At 34.4% G+C, this 22,990-nt stretch overlaps 1 protein-coding gene across 2 annotated transcripts in view; it reads left to right on the top strand.

Moving 5' to 3' along the window:
• LOC149287866 (rho GTPase-activating protein 28-like) overlaps nt 1-20,748 on the top strand; it is a 66,580-nt gene extending 45,832 nt beyond the window's left edge. For both annotated transcript variants that reach the window (XM_089492398.1, XM_089492399.1), the window contains exons 6-17: nt 1,527-1,617; nt 2,564-2,712; nt 3,593-3,758; nt 3,858-3,949; nt 4,253-4,330; nt 6,798-6,960; nt 8,258-8,340; nt 16,888-17,085; nt 17,619-17,762; nt 18,720-18,847; nt 19,297-19,361; nt 20,657-20,748. In XM_089492398.1, coding sequence (XP_089348524.1) covers nt 1,527-1,617; nt 2,564-2,712; nt 3,593-3,758; nt 3,858-3,949; nt 4,253-4,330; nt 6,798-6,960; nt 8,258-8,340; nt 16,888-17,085; nt 17,619-17,762; nt 18,720-18,847; nt 19,297-19,361; nt 20,657-20,748 — 1,449 coding nt within the window. The remainder of the gene's footprint in view (nt 1-1,526; nt 1,618-2,563; nt 2,713-3,592; nt 3,759-3,857; nt 3,950-4,252; nt 4,331-6,797; nt 6,961-8,257; nt 8,341-16,887; nt 17,086-17,618; nt 17,763-18,719; nt 18,848-19,296; nt 19,362-20,656) is intronic.
• Nucleotides 20,749-22,990: the final 2,242 nt, after the last annotated feature.

Below are 22,990 nucleotides of genomic sequence, written 5' to 3' on the forward strand. Positions count from 1 at the left end.
ACACACGGATAAAAATGTGCTTCCACCAGAAGACTTAAATACTTAGAAATCCTCGATTCGCTTTAAGAATCCTTTACTTTCACACTCACTTTATCCGGTTGTCTAAAATTCATCTATCACTTTTGAATTGATCTGTTTAATAAAGTATACTCCATGCATCATTAATTTTAAACTAAAATCTAAATCTAAAAAAGGCAACATGTTATAAACGCTAGGAGTTAAAGGACAGGCATTTTCTAGATAATACAAGTTATTTTTATTATTTATTGTTTTATATAGCGTATTCCATAACGCTGAGTTCCTCTTTGGCAATGTAATGGTGGATGAAATCATTCTTCTTTTCTAAGATGAACTGATAATATTCTTCTGGGTATAGCAGGAATGATTTTTAATAAATACTTATAATTTCCTGTGTATCTGGTCAGAGGTTGTTTATAATTGTAGGTTTCATAAGCCAAACATCATGTAAAATAATATCCTTATGTTCCTGGCTTGCGTACCAGAAACTCACAATAAAAGTGAAATCCTAAGTTATTTCCTGGTCGTGGGGCAAACACGCACAAGTTGGACTCAAGGTCTGTCTTAAATATGCCAACTCAAATTTACACCTAAATTAAACTTTAATGGACTCCCATTAATGGAAGATGGCAAGATTTTTAAAATTGAAAAGTAATAGAGTTTGAATTACTTCTTCAAACCAAAGTAAAAAGATGTAATTTAGCTGTGTAAAGCCTACTATAATAATTGGCTAAAAAACAGGAAACACCTTACTGTTCTCAAATCCTTCAGATGAATTATTGATGCAAAAATAACCTGTGATGACCTTTTTTTACCTACTGAATAAATAGTAAAACACTAAAATATAGATTATATCCAGTAATTAATTAACATCCAAACCGTAATTGTTTTATGGTTTTATATTTTTTGTCATTTTACTTTAGTTTTCAGATTTAAAAGAAATTCATAAATTTATTGGTAGATTGAAATTTTATTAGTATTCAATTTGGATGGTATCTGTTGTCTTATTTTATCGCTTTAAATTAGCAGAAACTTTAGTCGTAACGTCCATAGCTTACTTTCCATCTCTTTTGTGTTATAATGTGCATGTTTTTTTACTGCATTTGTTAAATAATTAATTATAGGAACAGCAGGAAGTTGAATCCGGTTGGCTGATTTATCTGTGTACATCAGCCAATGATTGTGTTTTCCCTTCTACATATGGTGGGGCTTCAGGGCTGAAGATAACCACTGCTTTAAGTGATTTATGAAACAGATGTTTTGTTGCTTATGGGAAGCAGGGTCCTGTATTTCTATTATGTGGACAAGTTTAGAGTGGGGAGTAGATACCCTTACAATCACTGCACAGGAAAATAGAGTATCTCTACACAAGCATGTATTGTCTTGTTGGACTTGAGTTAAACATGTTACATCAGGCTAACAGTAAGATAACTGTCCATATTTTCAGTTGTCCCATGGGCTCAACATTTTATATACCTCTGATGTGTCAACTGCTTTCTATTTTCCAGCCACCATTTGAGCCCTTACCCACATCCCCTCTTGCATCAAATGGTGTTCAGCTTCCGATAATCAAAAAGCCCATTTGGAAATCTGTCACTTGTAAGTAGAATATGCTGCGCTGCATAAATTCAATTATTTGCTCTTAACATAACCCACATGTTGACTACCCCTTAACATATTTCCTCTTATAATTATTTACCAATATATAAAATAATTGCAAAATATAATAGTCTGGAGAAATGTCCAGTCCTAGCTGTATTTTAGCAAATAACCTTGTAACATATGGAGTGTGTGTTAATGCACATTTTTCTTTCTTCTCTGCCTTTCTTTTTCTTCTCTCCCTAATTCTTTTTCCCTTCTCCATCTTACCTACCATTATCCTGCTTTCTCTCTCTCTCTCTCTCTCTCTCTCTCTCTCTCTCTCTCTCTCTCTCTCTCTCTCTCTCTCACTCTTTTTCTTCTTACTGTCTCCCTCTCTTTCATTTTTCTCTTTTCTTCCCCCTTTCTTTCCTGCATCTCTGTCTTATTAATCTCCCTACACACATTATCCTGAAATCCTTCACCCCAACACACATTTTCTGATAGCACGCCTCCACACAGCACTCTCAAGCAATTCCTCAAATACAGTTGTCCCAGGTAGCCCCTCAGTCCCAAACCCTCTTTCCTGCCCCTCCATATCGCAGTGTTGGGGCTTTACCCGTGTCTCCCGCCTTGTTACTATCCATTTATGTCAGATCCCCCCTCCAGCTCTCCAACTGCATCACCAGCACACTCCTCTCTTCATCATCATCATCTACCCCAACACCTTTTCATGACTTCTGTCTGTGACATTATCTACCACCCATCTCTCTCTCTCCTTCTGTGTCACTATCTACAGCTCCCAGCATCTGCCTCCTTACAGCCATTACCTCTGGTGACAGAGGTAAAGGATTTTGAAATGTTTTATTTATTATGTTGGGTTTATTTTTATGGCACTGTAAATGGGTGTTGAAAGACTATTGTGTATATACATATATATACATTGTTTTTTTTTTTAATATTTTAGCTAATATATGTACATTTGAAAAACCCTGTCCTTCTGTTGCTGAAGAGCTTTCTTTCGAGGTATCCTTCTCAGAAAGCGTTGTGGTGACGGATAATGAAACAGAAAAGCAAAGGATTCAAAAAATGAAAAAAGAAGATTGCATCTTGCCAGTACGTGTATTTAAAAGAATGTTGTACCAGACAGAGTTTGTATTATAAAAACATGAGCTAGTTTGTCATATCACATGTACTACGCTGCATAAATTGTTGTTGCTAATAATGAAAATAGTGAATTATTATTATTATTAATATCAGCAAGAAGATCAGTTCTGACAAACACATATATAAAATATTTACTTCATTTTGCTGAAAAGATGTTTAATAAAGCCCTGATATATTAAAAAGACTTGTTAGTTTAGACCATGGGAAGATATCAGGTGAAAAAAATAAAATGTCTGAAGGACATTTTGAAATAAAAATTCAAGTAATCTTTATATGTTGTTTTTAGAATCATTTTTTGTACCAATTAAAAGAAGCTCTTGCCTTATTCTGAAGTTGGTGCAATTGGTGTAATTGTGTAGACTTTTAATTTGTCCCCGTCATGTTCTTTAGCATCTTTATACGTGCCATATTAGTGAAGTTATATGGATGTCACTTTTTGAATGTATAATTAATCAATACAGTGGCTAGTTCATCTTGGTTTGAGGACACCATAGGGCTGTGACCAAGCATCTGTGACAGTGTACCAAACGAAACTGATCTTGAGGTCAGGAAATCAGGCAACAGAATAGATGGCGGGTAGAATTCTCCATTCTCCATGCTGTCGCCACTTGGAAAATAAGACGCAGAAACATTTTTGAGCATTGTTATTTTTTTTTTTAAAAACACCCAAAACATGTCCAGAAAGATCACTAAGCTTTATATGTTTGATGTATTTATGCAAAGGTACATAGTTCTGTCCAATTATCTTTTTTAAATCTTAAGTCGGAAGCACAAGGAAACCATTTTTGTGTTTGCTAATGCAGCTGCCCCCCTTTTTTTTTTTTTTTAGAAATTTATTGTTTGGAAAAGTCGGTTTGGGTTAACAGAAGTTGGGGATTTGTCTCTTGAAGACATGAAGAAAATCCGTTATCTGTCTCTCATTGAATTAACGGCATTTTATGATGCTTTGGGAATTGAACTAAAGAGAAACCGGGCAGTAAGGCTTAAAGGAAAAGGTAAAATAATAGCTGCTACTAGTTTTCCATAGTTCTGTTGTATTAGTAGCACAATACAGTTCAAATTAATTGTTCCCTGTTTTTGTTTCTATCTATCAGAAAATGGTCTGTTTGGCATTCCCCTAACAACATTGTTGGAGAATGATCAAAAAAAAACACCAGCAACAAAAGTTCCTTTGATTTTTCAAAAAGTAAGTATATGACCAACAAAGGAAAATGTAAACATAAACGTTAGCAAAGCACAAAATCTTAATAATCGGTGGAACTATCAGTGAAGTTAAGATGTGTTTGTGAACACATTTAACAATTCTTAAAATGTTACTTAATATGTATTCAAGTATTCAAGTGAGTTATACATTTTATATGACATGTTATTGTGTGTTCATAATGGTGCAAGAATAGATTTCCATATTGCATATTACATTTACATAAAACAAAATTGCAAATTTTCAGTAGCAGAGAAAAAATCAAATACAATTTTGTGTTTTTCCCAGCTTTTACAAAGGCTTGAAGAGACAGGTCTAGAAACCGAAGGTATTCTACGTGTACCAGGATCTGCATCGAGAGTTAAGGTATGTCACTTCCCTCGCTTCTGGGTAATACTGTAGTATGTACTTTTTTGTGTTGTAATAATGACATCCATATACTGAGCTGTGTTAATACAACAATAGATTATTTAGCTCATTAGACGCTACAGAAGAACATCTAGGCTGCTTTAAAAGTTAATATTTATGACAAATGAACAGTTTAAATAGTCTGTTGTAGTTCAATGTTTACATCCTAGAAATATTGAGGGATGAAAGCGATATAACAGAGAGAGAATAAAAACACGAAGTCCCAACAATCAAGTTAATTACTACACTAATATAACACAATGGCTCATGCACGTATTATTTTATGTCGTGTCCCATGCAATGCAGTGTCCCAGAGTAACAGTTACTAAAAGGATTCCATGTGTGGTCCTCTATGGATCTACAATTGTGCAAGTTGTGCAAGACTATGTGAATTAACTGACTATGCTGTCAAAAGAACTAGAAAGGCAAATTAATATGTTAAATATAATCTTTATTGCATGTTGTTAAAGAAGTACAGCAGCCATATACACATGAATGTTGTACTGTAGGTGTGAATACATTGGGAAAGGAGGTCCTTGCTCTATAAAACTTATAAGTGTTCTTGATTGTCTATGCAGTGATCGGATATATATTTGTAGAATATAAAATTTGTACAATATGTAAAGTTGGCTATATAAAAATGTGTCTTTCTGGTTAAACTTGTGTCATCTACAGTTCTCATTTGTGGTTTTCTCTTTATTAACCTCCCTCCATAAAGTTCATTATACATTTTTTGAAGGAAGTGATTATTTGTTTATAAGTGTGTCTATTAAGTTTAAGGAATCAGAATTAATAACCACATTATGATTTAGACAGTCATTGTGTATGCAAATTGAACTAAACATATGGAATTTACCATGAAGCAGGTGATCACATCCTAACGAGAGTAATTACAGCAAAATAGCACGTTATAGGAAATATTCATCGCTCTTTGATTAATTCTTTTTATTATACACTATGCATACAATTTACTAGTTAACCTGGTTATTTAAAAAAAAAATCATTTGGTAGTATAGATTTTTGACCAAGCATAAAATGTAAGCTTTGAACATATGGAAGTACTGTATATCAGAACAGATGTAGAACTGATGTTGCATACTTAGAGATTGCTTTTAATGTATATGGCTTTTATTTGTACTGTTACATTAATTCCCAGGATGAAAGCTGTCAACCCCATGCAAGTTACATATGTTTTTAAGCGAATCCAGATTTAATAAGTTGGGGTCGTGACGATTTTGCGCACATTCCAAAACTTTTAAATAATGCTCCAAGCATATGGTCACAATTAAAGAGTCCAATTTTCATGTATTACATCTGAGCCTTTGCTGGCGTTTTAAGTAACATAGTCATCCAAAATAAGATCTATGTAAACATTGTATTTAGTTTCTGCACATTAAGGACCCATCACGATTTGCCTTATTGCAAAGAGTGGTCTTTTTCTAGGAGAAATCTAAGAGATTTGGCATTGTAGCATATATTTTTTATACTTAAATGCTCACAGGTAAATAAACATTTTTGAACAGATGTATTTGTCTAATGGTTAGGTATTTTATGGTGCTCTGTATAATTAGTATCATTTCATCCTTTCTGTTGATGGCCAAGAAAAAAAGTCGATGTCCACATGCCCAATATTTCATGTTGCGTAGCAGCCAGCCGCCAGGACAGAGTAAGATGGAACATTAGGTGACCTTTTTATACATGTATTAGTGCCCTGTGCTGGTAAGGTGCACAACTTAAGTTGGGTGTCATTCTACAAATGACTGAAGTCTAAAATAGCATGAAAAATAGCTTTCGCCTATATAAAGTATGGAGTCCTTCACTGGTGGCAGATGAAGTTTCATTAAAGAGGCCCAACAGCCTAACCAAAAAAGAATGCATGGTCTTTATAAGTACTTTGATATGCATTGGTAATAAATAAAAGAGAAGGTACCTACCTAAGAGAGAAGCTGCAGCTCCCCTTTTACTCCATGGTCCAACATTTCACTCCACCAATTGGTTGCTTGAACCAACCAGTCAGTGGCAAGTAAGGGTTCCTATTGTAATCAAGGGGATCATTTTCCATGCATGCACACAAGAGGTCTCATTAGATTCTCCCTGCAGCATCCACCAAGCCAGAGCTGTAAGGGATGCCATAATAATTTAAATGGACGTCTCAGCTATGATATAATTAAAGTGGATATTAGCCATTTCCATTTTCCTGAGCCCTAACACATTGTGTGTGTGGCTATTCAGTGTCTTCAGTTGTCTCCTTGGCTACTCCCAGTATTTATTAATGAAAAATCACCGGAACCACAAACTCTCAGATTGATTTGTGTTAGTTACACAAGGTACTAGAAGACGTTGCACCATCTATGCTATGGGAATTCAAAATCACGTTTTTAGAGTTTTCGATATTTAAAATCTGCTTCATTTTATTGTTTTCCAGAGCCTACGAGAGGAGCTTGAATTAAAATTTTATGACAATACATTTGACTGGAATAAAGTGCGCAGTAATGATGCTGGAGGTCTTCTCAAGATGTTTATTAGAGAGTTGCCCACGCCTCTGTTTACAATGGAGTACCTCCCAGCCTTTATCGCCTTGGCAGAAAGTGAGTACATATATCGGCTTTACAGATAGAATGTTTTGTACAATATTGTGTATTGTATGGTTTTTAGATAGTAAGCTCTTCAGAAACCTTGTAGCTCTTATTATAATGTCTGAATATGTACTAAAATCTGCTCTAAACTGTAATGCCAACCAAGTGTTAAGATTACCCTGGTACTCACTGGGTTTTAAGTATTTAAAATGTATATGTATGTATGTATGTGTGTATATATATATATATATATATTATACACAAGTCTAGCCAATAATAACATAAAATAATAATATGATTCATGTACATCAAGAATGAATCACTTATTTACATTGGCAAATGTTAGAATAACATAATCTGTCAAGATAATGATAATAATCTTTTCATGTGCCATTTAAAAGGGGCTTATTATTACCCTAAGACAGCCACTTTAGTACAGCTGGAAGTATTGAATCTCCTAAGCAGCCGAGTAGAAGATTTGTAATGACATGCTGCCTAACCGTAATAATTGGTTATGTCACCATCCAATAAATACTTTGCATTCATAAAAATCTAGTGATATGAAAACGCGAAGTGGCCCCTGTTTAAATTAATCCTATAAGAATTTTATCTGCCTGTACTACAGTGTCCGGTTGGACAGAACCTGTCAAGCCTTATAGTTTTAAGGGTAAGGCACAACATATGCTGTAATAATGTAGTCGCTATGTAAATTGCAAAATCTCTAATAATTGTCACTTAAAAAAAAGGCTTTCCAAAATCTTGTGGAAGCTGTTATAGGGGGACCTACTGCATATTAATGTCTATGTATTTAGAATGCGATGTCATAAAAGTACCTGTTTTTGTAATGGTCATATGTCTCAATACTTTTGTCCATATAGTATATATATAATCGCAATTCAGCCATAATTTCAGTTTCAGTGGCAAATAATAAACAGTAAAATTAGCTTCTACTGGGATGCAAATACAGATCAGATTATGCATGGTTTTGGCACCTTTATCTCACTCATATTGAAAAAAAGAGCAGATATCAATTCTCTGAGAACTCAATGTTTGTCCATTTCACACTTCAGCTGGTAAGAATAATGCCCGTTTTTGAATGATTTTTTTGGGGGGTGGAATTTATGTCAACACAGTTGACAGTGAGCAATGGTGAACAAAGGGTTATGACAGCACAATCTTTCAACTCTGGGCTGATTTATTTAAAATTATTTTTGTGGGTCCAGTATTCCTCTAAGACTTCTCTCGGCAACTAATCATGTTCCTGAGTTTCATATAAGAATTCTTATTCGAGTTATTTTCATTTTTGTAGAAATCTCCAAGATCAAATTGCAGCTACAGGCTCTTCATCTATTAATCATGTTACTGCCAGATGCCAACAGAGATACTGCCAAGGTAAATGAAATCAGATACAGTTTCGCTAAATATTTTTGTCCCTTGCCTCCTAGAACTAAGCTTGACATTTTCATGTAAATTACTTCAGAGATTTTTTTGGGGGGAATATATGTTTTTCAGGAAAAGGATGTTCAAATAATATAATTGACACATTACATATAACAATAATTCCGCAGGGGTTTGAGAGCATTATATTAATTTGGACAACACTGACAAATATGAAATCTCTTAAAAATATAATTTATTGTGATACTTTAGTTTGGGGTAGCCGTATTAGTCCAGTGTATAAGAATGCAAAAAAACAGAATGTTGCAGAATCTTGTAATACCTTTTTTATTGGACTAACAGTATTTAAAATAATAGACGAGCTTTCGGGAGTCCTCCCTTTATCAAGTCAAAAGCATTTCTCAATTGAGAAATGCTTTTGACTTGATAAAGGGAGGACTCCCGAAAGCTCGTCTATTATTTTAAATACTGTTAGTCCAATAAAAAAGGTATTACAAGATTCTGCAACATTCTGTTTTTTTGCATTGTGATACTTTAGAACCTCTGTCTGGTGTCTGGGTTTTATCCTTTTCTTAACAGACAATATTTTTTCTAGTACAACCCAGTATTCAATTGCTGAAATATTTTATTTCTAAACGTTCTTTATTATAGTGGTCTAGTAGGCGCACAAAGGCTGGGTATTTAAATTGACTGCAAAGAAATAGCATGATGATGATGATGATGTAGAGTTGTGTATTTTGATAAATCAGACGTTATTCCTATTACTAGATATGGAAAAAAATACTAAGCCCTCAGCACGCACAGTTCAAAATATTCATACGATTTCCTAAATATGATTAGAATATTATTAGTTAATACTTAATGTAACGTTGTGCACATCACTTCATAATTAAACCAAACTAAAAGTAGTTACTGAAACATATTTATGGGCTTCCTGCGCAATGAGGTTATTGTTATTTATTACAATTATTGCTATTTCTGTTTTTTAAATAAAATTAAGCTTCTTCTGTGCTTCCCTAGGCCAGTGCACCTAACCACCCAAATATGGCCATCATCTTTATTGCTGGTCACTGGGAGATGATGTCATATCCTGGCGCCCCACCTAATAAAGACCAGTCCTCCAGTTGGTCCAGATGGGGAGATCAGTGATCTCCTTTATAATCGGCAGATTGAGCTTAATCCCCTAATGGGATCTTGTGTGATTGTTTGTTAGCTGTAGACTATGTTTTTCTTTCTACATATGGGCTCTCTCTCTATCTCTAATAAGTGTGTCCAACCTAGCAGCATGTACACTATAATTAGTTATATATAATGTTCAAAACCTTATGTACTAACATAATTTGAAGACAACCCTGCTATATCACATTTATTTCACATCTGTTTACCTATCCACACACTTCCTGGTACAACAACTCAAACCAGATGTGAAAATGTATATAGATATTGGAGCTCCCTGTGCGTGGTATGAACACTATGATGTCATACCAATTTGTTAGTCTCAGTAGATTACTGTTATGATGACCTGGAAATCACATACACCCTCTTACCATTAACTCCAGCTCCAGTTTCTGTGACTGTGTGGTTTTCTCATTATTCAATGTAGTGTTTTCAAATTTGATATGTCTATTGGTAATCCTTATTTTATCATGTATTTGATGAATATATAGTATATCATGAACCCAATATTTACAGCTGTCCAAATATACATTTTGATACATATTGAAATTGCTAACTTGTTCTGGGCTGTTTACAGTCATTAGAGAGGGAAAATATATTTTTATAAAATTGACAATTTAAAATGGGAAACCTGAATTATATTAAACATAAGCATCTGCACGAATAGCCAGGCATTGGCCCCATATATGGTATAATAGGCATTTACAGGGGAAAATGTGTCACCATGGGAATTGTCAACTAAATAAATACCCGTTTTCTTGACAGGCGCATAGTCGAAATGTGGGCCCCCGGTAAAAACCCCACCATAATACCCATCCCCAAATAAAACACAGACACCAGAAATGTAGTGGAAAATTATTTATAAGTCCACAGCTTGAAAACATCGAACAAAAATCATTGTCATACAAAAACAATAAAATACAAATAGCCCGACACCACCCACACCATGACAATGACCCAAACAATAAATTAACAGTGACCAAAAACAAAATTAAAACAAAACCCCTAAGGCCCACCTCCTAGCACTGTCAGGGCCTCCTCCGCTAAGCTGCACTTGCTCCAATGGCTTCATTCTCTACATTGGACTTTTTCTGTTAAAACATATAGACTCAGAACCCCAAGAGCTCTATAAAACTAGAGTTCTTAACAGAAACATGAAAAAGATTCAAGCCAGTTGGAATAGAGCCACTTGAGCAAAAATCAGAACTCAATTCCTTTATAGCATGCAAAGTAAGATCACAAATTATTCTTATACAAAACAATCTCTAGTATTTTAGAAACAGAATGTTTTTCTAATTTACTTCTTGTTGAACTGTAAAGGAAATCACATACCATGCAGAACACATGTAAATGTTTAAGAAACAATTGGCGATGACTGACTCCTTTTTTTTTTTTTTTTTAATTATTCTTTATTATTTTTTTCAATAAAACAGAGAATGTAGACAAAATTAGCATACATACAATTTCCAGCTTTGTACCATGTTTAGGGATAGAATATGTTTAATATCTCATGTCATTTAAAATATCCCTATTCAATCTAATATTTCATTCAGAGTCGTAGCAATCATAAGAAGGAGAGTTTAGAGAAAAACAAAAAAGAAAGTATAAAGGTAGATACCGCGGAGATAAATTTATGAGCAAAATATCACAGATTTCAATACACAGAGAGGGAAAAAGATTGACTAGATACAATTAAGCCAGCGATGCCAAATTAATTCATATTTCTCTTTAGCATTAGCTTCTGTATAAAAATATTTTTCTGCTGAACATTGATGATTAATCTGAGATTTAATCTCTAACCATGGTGGAAGGGACGAATATTTCCAGTATCTGGCTAGACAGATTTTAACAGCCAGTATGATATTTAGCCAAAGAGTTTGATCATTCTTATTAATATCTGGTAAATCTAAATGGAATAGAAACTCTTGGGGGAAAGTACAGTATTAAATCAAAATAGCTTTAAAAAAAGATCAGTTATCTGAGTTTTTATCTGATATAACTGCGGACAATCCCACCAAATGTGCTTGTGTGTCCCTAATTGAATTTGACATCGCCAACATAAAGCTCCTTTTGATGTTTGGAATTTGACTAAACGAGCCGGGACCATATACCATCTATGCATTAGTTTATAAAATTGTTCTTTGAGATTAATGCAGTGAGATGAATTTCGCGTGACCTGCCATGTTTTATGCCAGGAAGTTAAAGCAATAGAGAGATCAAAATCTTTTTCCCATTGAATTTGTGCTTTGCTCTTCTTGTAATTGTTGTTAACCTTAAAGAGTTTCAGAATCTTACATTTTATTTTCTTAGAAATGGTAGAAGTAATAAATTTATGCCATGAAGTACTGTCAGCAGGCATATTAGAAGTAAGGAAGTGCTTAATCCTAATATATTTGAAAATATCTTTTACCGGAAGACCGTAGGTTTCGATTAAAGAAGGAAAAGAAGCCATTTGAGATCCAACATAAAGATCGTTAATCTTTCCCACACCCATCAACCTCCAACTTTCCAATGAAAGATCGGGTATAAAACACATCAAAACACCTAGCGGGCAACATTTCGCAAATTTTATCCCTTCTTCCAGATGTTTCTTATTTTTAAAGAAAGTCGAAAGAATATCATTGATAATAAGACTAGGAATTTTTTTTTTTTTAAATTGAACCTGAGGCAGCCAAAAAAATAAAAAAGGATCAAAATTCTTACAGACAGTTTTCTCTATATCGTACCAACCAGCAACAGTTTTCTCTTTCGTCAGATTCCAAGCTAGCATAAAGGATAATTGGGAAGCTTCATACAGTTCGTTTAAATTCGGATAACCAAGACCACCAAAATCTGTACTTCTCTTAAGAAGATCATTTCGCCGCCCAAACAAACCGTGAAAATAAGTTATCCCAATCTGTCAGCATTTGCTTAGGCACTTGATAAGGAATTAGTCTAAAGAGATATAAAATTTTAGGTACGATATAGGCCTTAAGGATATTTATACGCCCCATCCATGAAGTCTCCAACTTTCCCCAATTTACTAGCAAAGATTTTACGTCGATAAAAAGTTTTTTATGGTTAAGGTTTCTTCTGATACTGAAGTAATTATAATCCCCAAATATTCAATCTGAGTCAAACCAGAAACAATATGAACCTGAGATTGAATTAAACGTTTCTGAGGTTCAGAGAGATAAAATGGAACCAATTGGGTCTTAGATAAGTTCAGTTTATAATTAGAATATTGGCCAAACGTCGTTACTCCCTCTAACAAAGCAGGAATAGATGTCGAAGGAGAAGATAATGTTAAAAGGATATCATCAGCATATAGAGTAATTCGATAGTCATAATCACCAATTTTTATACCCTGCATATTTCTAGAATAAATTTATTTCTAATAAACGCCGCTAAGGGTTCAATTGATAAAGCGTATAGCAGCAGAGCTAATGGGCAGCCTTGTCGGGTGCCATTCTGAATAAGAAAGCGGTCCGACTCTAACGCAGGGCCTTTTATTTTAGCCGATGGAACTGTATATAAGACCATCATTAAGTGAAAAAAGGACCCATAAAAACCAAAAGCCCGAAGAGTTTCGGCCATAAATCTCCAATAAAGCCATTATGACCGATGGAATTTTGTTTCTATGGATTAATTCAATAATGTTGAAGATCCTGCGAGTATTTTCATCCCCAGCCCTACCAGGCATAAAGCCTGCTTGATCGGGATGAATGAGATCTCTAATCACTTGAGAGAGTCTTGAGGCCAAAATTTTTGAATAAATCTTGATGTCAATATTAATGAGAGAAATTGGTCTATAGTTGATAACCAGAGAGGGATCTTTCCCTGGCTTCGGAATAGGTGAAATACTGGCTTCTAACATTTCTCTAGGAAATTGTTTGCCCGAAGCGATTGCATTATATGATCTCATTAATATAGGGGAAATCACCGGGTCTAAGATCTGAAAAAATAAGGCTGAATAGCCATCAGGGCCCGGAGCTTTCCCCTGTTTAAGCTCGCGGATTGCCTTGGATATCTCTGTATCGTACATACTTGATTTAATAATAACATTTTTTCTTCTGAAATTCTTGGAAGAGCAAGTGTCTCTAGAAATCGGGTTATATCTAAAGGGGAAGTTGTAGATTCAGGTAAATTATATAGAGTTTCATAATAGTCCTTAAAGGCATTGCCGTTTTGCCTAGGTGAAATACAAGTATCCCCTTTATAAAAGATTTTTTTAATTCTAAATTGGAGGTTTTGCGCATTTAATCTATTAGAAAGATCTTTACATACTCTATTGTTACTATACCAGCGCGATTTCAATCTCTCCATCATTAGTTCAGTCTTACATTTAAGTTTACTTAATATTGATTTTTGGGTGCTTTCTATCTGTCTACAAAGTTCTAAAGAGGGATTCTGTTTATTTTGTCTCTCAAGTAGGGCAAGTCCTATATAAAGGTCTGTCAAATTTTTTCCACTCTTATTTTTTACCCATGCTCCTTTTTTTATTAAATAACCTCTCAGAACACATTTAAGAGAACACCATAAATTCAAATCTGAGGTATCATCATTGTCATTTTGATCCAAAAATAATTTCGTCTGCTCTAACAACTCAGCCTTATCAGCTTCAGTTTTTAGAATAGTTTCATTAAGGGTCCATCTAGTTCTCATTTTATAATTAGGATTATCTTTTAAGGAAATATACACTGGAGCATGATCAGACCAGACTATATTTCCCACAGATGAATTAATACAACATTCTAAATTGTGACTCAGCATAAAAAAAAAGTCTATACGTGAATATGATTTATGTACGTTTGAAAAAAAGGAGTAATCTCTATCATCTGGATGTTGGACCCTCCAGACATCATAAAGATTATGTTTATAGAGACAAGCAGAAAAAAATTCGGCCTTGGATTTCAGACAAGCGTCTGTTTTACGTTTTTTAGATGTTTTACTATCCATTTTTATATTTACTATAGAATTCATATCACCTGCTATGATTAATATCGCTTTAGAAACCTTCTCTATTATTTCCATCGTTTTATTTAGAAATCGAGTTGGAGATTCTGATGGGGCATATAAACTAACAAGTGTGTATATAACATCGTTTACACTACAGATCAGAATAATTCTTCTTCCTTCCTGATCAATATCGTGAAAATTGCTACTCCTCTTTTTTTTTTATCTAAAAGAGAAGATGAGAAAACCTCACGATATCTATGATATTTCCGATATAAATTTCCCCCAGTGCGTCTCTTGAATAAATGCGACGTCTATCCCATCCTTAATTAGTGTATCATATAAGTAAGCTCTTTTATAAGGGGAATTCAATCCCTGTGCATTGATTGATAACATTTTAAGTGGCATAAAAAAAAAATTTCATCTCCGTGGCTCCCAAAATGGGACTACCTTCCAATTTTATCTCCTTCAAATAAAAAGCTAAATCATTATCTTCCATCCACAAACAAACACATAGAACTTTCACACTCTTCATGCTATGAAGAAAAAACCATTTCTCCCTCATAGACATGAAAAAAATTTCTTGAACCATCAAAAATAGAAAAAGTAGGTTCAAGTCTCCAAACCGATAGGCGGAAGAAAAAAGCGAACATTGATTAAACTAAAAAGGATAAGGAGAAGAAAGGGAAAAAAAACAAAAAAACAAAAAAACATACCTAAATATAAAAATCAAATATTCAGTTAAATAACAACGTTTGTTCCCTAATATCAAGTACCTTCGCAATAGTATAATGCTATTAATTTTAATCCTATACCATTACTAAATTTACCCCAATATGAGTGATTAGTAGGATACAATTAATATAATTAATAAATAAAACCCAATAATATGTGTATACGTGTATATATATAGATACTCATTTACCCTTATTATATAAAAAGGGCATCTAACCCCTTTTTTATCATAAAATAATTAAATAATAGTTAGTTCGTTCTTAATAGAGCCTAATCAATGCTCGTTATCTGAGAACCTAAAGAGTCCTTTTCCACTGTGTAATGTATTAATTATCATAGTTATTTAGTTAGACTGACTCCTTTTTAAAGTAAGTTGTGGGCTTTATAGTCCGATATTAAACACCAAATAAATACATACATAAACAAATGCATAAATACACACACACACACTAACACATAAATAATTAGAAACCTAATAAATCAAGAGTTCACTACCTAATAGTGTTTCCAATAAGCTAATTTACAGACATCAGTGCAACTCCATAATGTATTAATATAAATAATATTTCTCCAATAATAACAGTATTGTGTGTGCATTTTTCTTTGTTGAAAAATATGGAAAAAGGCGAAATTATACTTTTTATAAAAATGAAAAAGGTCTTTAAATTCTCAAATGCCCAAGGCCTTCAAAAGATAGAACAACCTGCCACATATGAAGTATGAGATCTGTTACAAGAGTGAGAGATTTCTACCAGGTATGTTTGACAATGAGGTCATCAGATAATGTAGCACTCAACTTTTCCCTAACTAGTGTTAGCTTAATCATCAGAACATGTTCTTCTTGTTTTAAATAGGAACATATTCTTTGTGTAACAATGGTATACTTGTCTGTTTTGTTATCTTGTTTTACAAAAGATTTGGGTGATTCTTGTTGGGACATTCCACAGCCAATAAAAGAATGCACAAAACACACATTCGGTGATGTGTTAACACAGCTCTCATTAACCCCTCGAACCCATCCCTGTACTGCAGAATCACAAGATTCTTAGTGCAAGAGGCATTCTCAGTGGGACTAGGAGTTTGGACCTCTTGTCAATTAGAGAGACCCCCGACTCAGTTTAGGAATATGGGAGATATATTTGCCTTGTGTTCTTATTGGGTGTGTATTGTGTATGTGTTCATTGTTTTTTGTGTGTATATTCTGTTTGCTTGCTCCTTTGTGGTATGGTATGAAGGTTTAGTGAAGGTTCTGCTCAGAACACTAAAACCTATATATGAATGTCAATATTAATTTTTAGGAATTTAGAAAATAAACAACATGTCTTGTGCAATTTCTTCTGTGGGTTGGCCGGACCTGTCCACCTATCAGGACTTAGTCTTACTTAGTAACTTTAAATACTAAATATATACAATTGTGATAAGAGGGTGGTAATTCAGAACACTGAGATCAGTTAGTGCCTCTTTGAGAAAGAAACAAAGGCAAATCCCCTATTTTCATTGAATAAAAGTCTTTCTTTGAGAATCTGTTTCTTGTCAGGTTTCCTAATACACTTCCACAACAGACTACAGACTCCCCCTATGTAAGCTTTAATTTTAAAGAGCTAGATACGTGTTTAATAACTTGAACTGAATACATCATATCCCTTATTTTTATAGATGGAAATATGGGAATAAGCAGTTTGCATTTTCTTGTAGGCATTGCTACACTTTCTGAAAAAGGTGGTATCCAATGAAGAGAAGAATAAGATGAGTTTGTGGAATGTATCGATGATAATGGCACCCAACCTTTTTATCTACAAGGGCAAAAGTGCAAACCAGGAGGAAATGAAGGCAGCTGCCTCCACGGCTCATATTGTTAGACTTCTAATTAGGTACCAGGACATCTTGTGGACGGTAAGACAACATTTAAAAACATATCCACCTAAGCTAAGGATCTGGCCACCATTTTCAATGTTAACAAGCAATGTATTAATTATGTCAATATAACTAAACAAAATTCAGCATTGGTGTTTTGATTTTGAAGTTTTTGTTATTAGATACTTGGTTGTTGTCCTAAGACTTAAGTAATTAAAATAGAGTTGTTGTAAGTGGGACATTTCTTCCAGTGAAAAGCGAGTTTGAAAAGGGCAAAAATTATAAAAATGAATACATTTGAAAAATAATTTATATTGGGACTACATGAAGCCCTTATCTATATGTGGCTTGACAAATACTTTAAAGTCAATATGGTATTTCTAGATCAGTTTACCTTGATGAATATTGATTATTTTGTTAATAAGTTACTTTTAGCACCCCATGTAGTAACCAACTGAAAATTTATGTTATGCTTAATTTGCTGGGTGGCAAGTATACAGAAGAAGACAGACACGTTGTAGAAGGACCTCCACTAATGTGTTTTATTTGGGGTTTTCCCTGTGTTGACCTAGGTTCCATCCTTTTTAATTTCTCAAGTTCGTAAAATGAATGACGCAGCTTTGAGTAATAACAAAAAGCAGCTAATTTTCGATAAAAGTGTAAGGAAGCTGTTACGGAGGAAGACAATGGAAAGAGAAAGACCTGAAAGACGTGAGGTACTGTTGGCTGATATTCAGAAAAGGCCATGTTACTTCAATGAACTTTTTTTATTATTGTTCTCTTAGCACCGATAGACAGACTTTTTACAAAGTAGAACGATGGCAGTCTCATTTAACCTACAACCTGATAATCTCCCCTTTCATTCATAGGTACTTTACACAATACATTTAAACCTACTTTGATCTCATTTATAATTTAGCTATTCCCTGCTGTGGATAATTTAATTAATGAGATTATTTCATTGACCAACAAAAGGACAAGAAAGAATAATCAAATGTGAAAAGTAATTTAAATGCATAGTAAAAAAAAAAATTAAAAAAAAATAACTTTTTCTAAAAAATAGTTTTTCTAGTACTTTTCCAAAGCTGGCTTAAATAAATTCCAAAGAATATTTGAGTAACTAATATAAACAGGATTTTGCACGTCAGTTGTATATGTAACCTGAACAAATAGGAGGAAATGAAATACTATGAGTTTAAGTATGCAATGTAAGTACTTATGCCCAGATGTAGATTGTTGACCAGCATCACATGCATACATGTCAAGTTCTCGCTAAACATATGAGAAGCTGCTTTATAGTGGGCTAGACATCTAACAAAAAAATAACAAAATGGATCATAAAAGCTACTCATTTTTTATTTATTTTTTTATTTATTTTATTACTGATCTGTGATATTTGCCTTATCATGTTGTTTTTTTCTGTTATGTTACTTGTCGATGTTCTTTTTTCGTATTGTTTATACTTGTTTTAAAAACACAATAAAGAAAAATATATAATAAAAAAGCTACTCATTTTTTTCCAAATGTAAATAAGATTATTGTTCTTCTGGCATTCTGTAAATAAAATGTAAAGTGATGTAATACATGGGATCCGCGATGATTGAGGAGACCTGATTAAGTTATACCAGTCCCCGTGCTACTTATCACAGTTGTGCTTTGCTATTGTATTACAGCACTGTGATGTACCTGAAGGAGTGATAAGAGTTTACGCTCCATTGCACTCAAAGGTTTCCATGGCAATCCAGCTGAACAGTCGGACGAAAGCCAAAGACATCTTGGCAAGGTTTCAGTGTGAAAACAGGTGTGAAGAGGACCACATTTTTACATTTCCTTCAAAATGACAGGTTTAATAACAGTAGTCATTTCAATTATTTTGGATGACCTACAGAGTGACCTTTATTATGTGTAATGTAAATCTGGTATCACAGTGTTTGGGGTATGTCTTTTTCAATTTGGATTTAAAAAAAAAAAAAGTTCTACTAGATATGTTACTTTGATACGCTCTGTGTTAATTTAGCATCATTTCGCCAGAGTGTGTTTCTTCTGTGTGCCTAGAAACTATGCAAGTTTCCTTCTTGTCCTGTAACTTGAGAAATAATTATGTTGAATTTGTTTTATATTAGATTAACATACAATTTGATGGCAGATGAGAGAGGTATTCCAGCAGCTTGATAAAAAAAAGGTGTTAATCAGCTGCCCATTTTTGTTCACATTATTATAACATTTTGTAAATTGTCTTCTTCTTTGTAGTAACGGAACACCAGACAGTGACAGAATAAACAACCAAAGTTTATATGAAATAGGAGGAAATATAGGTAAGCATGGTATACCAAATGGTTCCATAGAACTTACATCATGTGTACTGGCATGGGATAAATATGAGAGAATATCAGCAAATTAGCTTTTATAAAGTCAACTGACTGATTGATAGTACTCTACTGGTCATTAGTTCATGTTGGACCACAGGAACCAAGACCAAGTTGGACCAAGTTAACTTGTGTTCTTTTATACAGCAAGTAAGCCATAGCAATACAGTTTAATATGATTTGCAACAGATCAATATATACAGTATTCTCCATAGCAATAATCCTACATTGGTAGATCTTAATCATAACTTATCAGGCTTGTTTCTAGTCGCAGTGGCACCACTGGGGGTGAAAAAAGGGATAAAGTTGGAGAAAGGGGAATACACATTCCTGTATATATATATATATATATATATATATATATATATATATATATATATATATATATATATATATATATATATATATATATATATATATATATATATATATATATATATATATATATATATATATATATATATATATATATATATATATAGATAGCATCAGTCTGACTTGTGGTCTGTCTGTGATTCTGTGTGCAGTGTATCCGTTTTCTCCCCAGTGTCATAAAGACATTTAAAGATAAGTGGTAGCTTATATTACACAATAGCACTTGATTATGAAGTCGTTTTTAAAAATGGTTCTTATAGTGTGACTATAACCTTCATCGCACTGTTTTAAATATTTTTCTTTGAGTTAGCTAAAGTTCTTTAGACTTTTTTTGGAAATTAGGCCTTTTTTCCTGTGGTACAATAGCAGTATCCAGACTCTTGGATCCTAACCAAGCAAAGCTCAGCAAACAAAGATTTTCCAGTGTTTGCATCGGAACATCAGAGATGATAAATTATTCTGTAATTGCCTAGTTAATGTTACGGTCTTTGTCTGTTTTCTGCTGCAGTGTCAGCACTATTTAAGTACTGAATTATTTTATAGATTTTTCTTGGCAATTGCTTATAAAACTTAAACAATGAGGTCCTTTTTTGGAAGTTTTAAGAAAATATTATTTATTCTCCTTTATACAGGTTCATTAAAAACTAGTAAATGCCTAATAGCTCAACTATCATTGTTTTTCTATTTAGATTCCATAAATAGTATAAAAGACCTCATACTAGAATTACTTAGTGACTGATATATATAATATTTATATATATATATTATATATGTATTTTTTGGGTGGAGATGGTTCACCAGTGTCTTATAGCAATGGTTTATGTTTCCTAGTCTTCTTCACTAATGACCTTTGCCTATGTTTATTTTAGGAGAGCATTGCCTGGATCCAGATACCTATATGTTGGATGTGTACAATGTGAACCCTCGCGCAGAATGGATTTTAAAGCCAAAAAACAGCTGAAAATGTGAAGGTGATTTGAAGGAAATATTTTACAAATGCAGTAGACTGCGCCAATGGAATGCAGAAGACTCTGAGCAATAGGAACAAAAATGATGGAGACTCGGCTCAAGACTTTGAAAAGAAATAGAGGTACTAAACCACGAGGAGAATGAAACCATACACCCTTCAGGAAAAGAGCAAACCGTGGAAGAATGTTTCTAGGGAATATATACTAAAAATATATAGTGAAATGACACGCCAACAAAAACCTACCTACATAAGGGACAGACGGTCAAGATATCCATGAGGTCATCAGTCTGATCATATAAAAGTATTATTTTTGACGTACAGATTTGGCTTGTGTATCTGTTAAAATGCACTCCTGGACAAACTAGGACCCCATAATCCTTTGATAGTAACAATATTTCTTTTCTAATAACATTTTTATTATTAATGTTAAATGTTTTATGTGATATAAGTGCCTCACTTATGTATTTCACAGCCTGATGGTATCTCAATTTTGTACATTCTTATGTATAAACCACTATGTACAGTTATGTTTATATCATTTTGTACAGGCACCGATGTTTCAATTTGTATTGTAATGTATCATAATATTGTGCATGTATGTGTGTATGTGTAACCAGTCTTACATTATTTCAGTATTGTAGCGAGAGGTTAACCTGTATCACTAGTTCTTACGGCAGAATGTTCTAAGCATCTCAAATAATTTATTGAAAGAACAACCTTAACTTAAAAAAGGACATTTCTGGTATATTGCTAGTTATATACTACATTAGATGCATATAGATGCAAACCGTCTACCTATTATACCAAACTAAAGCAATCCAAGTTAACATTCCACCAGCCCATCTGGCTTTTTACAGATGAACCTAATGGCTTCTGCAGGTTACTAAAGGAAAACAAATATTTGTGTCCATGTTTGCGACAAAAGATTCATATTATCAAAATATATTGTCCGACCACACATTTTTAGCTCCACCAAGACCCTGGCCACATATCAGTGTTTGCTATGCATGTCCTTGTTAAAAGCTGCGTCAGTGTTAGTAACCATGATTAAAACCCACCAAAAAATGAAATAGAATAAAGTCAACATACTTGGCATAAAAGAACAATCCGTGAATAAATTACTCTTTTGTTTCTGTCGATTTGTGTTGCAATTTGTACATTTTATACAGTGTGGTGGCACTGTTTTTTTTTTATAATGATATTCTGACTATTCAGCGTGGTTATCATCTTTAAATGTGTTATCTGGGAGTGTTTGAAAGAAAACTGTTACGTCCCAGAAACTGCCATGCAAACTACCGTATTTGCTCGATTATAAGACGAGGTTTTTTTCAGAGCAAATGCTCTGAAAAATACCCCTCGTCTTCTAATCGGGGTCGTCTTCTAATCAGACCTCAAATAGAGTCTGATTAGGAGACTAAGATCAAGATCCCCCGCACCGCTGCAGGGGACCTGGATCCTCCTGTCTCACCCCCCCCCCCCCCATCATACACACTTACCGGTGCTTCCTGCTGTATTGCCGGGGCAGCGGGTTGACGTCTACGCGATCCGCGTAGACAACGTCCGCTGCAGCCGGAAGGAGGTGTGGCTAGCAGCGGGGGTTGTCTGCGTCCGTCGCGTAGACCTTCCCCGACTGTCAGAGATCTCTGATCTCTGACAGCCGGGGAAAGTATACGCGACGGACGCATACAAACCCCTGCTGCCAACTCCACCTCCTTCCGGCTGCAGCAGAAGGCGACGTCAACCCGCTGCCCCGGCTGGAAGCACCGGTAAGAGAGGGCTGAGAGGGGAGAGAGGAGAGAGGAGAGGGGAGGGGAGGGGGGGGAGAGAGTGTGTGTGTGTGTGTTAGTTAAATGGGGGCATAGGGCATTTCTGGAGTGGCGTTAAGGGGGCATTTAATAGAGCACTCTGCCTCCTGAAATGCCTTATACCTCCCTATATGCCACTCTGCCCCATAATATGCCTTTTAACCCCCTAAATGCCAGAGTGGCATATAGGGGTATAAGGCATTTCTGGAGGCAGAGTGCTCTATACAATGCCTTTTAACTCCCTTAATGCCACTCTGCCTCCTGAAATGCCTTATACCTCCCTATATGCCACTCTGCCCCATAATATGCATTTTAACCCCCTAAATGCCAGAATGGGATATAGGGGTATAAGGCATTTCTGGAGGCAGAGTGGCATATAGGGGGTCAAAAGGCATACCATGGGGCACAGTGGCATATAGAGGGTTAAA

Source organism: Sceloporus occidentalis, unplaced genomic scaffold, assembly GCF_023333645.1.
Source record: "Sceloporus occidentalis isolate IW3139 unplaced genomic scaffold, rSceOcc1.0.p SCAF_56, whole genome shotgun sequence".
NCBI lineage: Eukaryota > Metazoa > Chordata > Lepidosauria > Squamata > Phrynosomatidae > Sceloporus > Sceloporus occidentalis.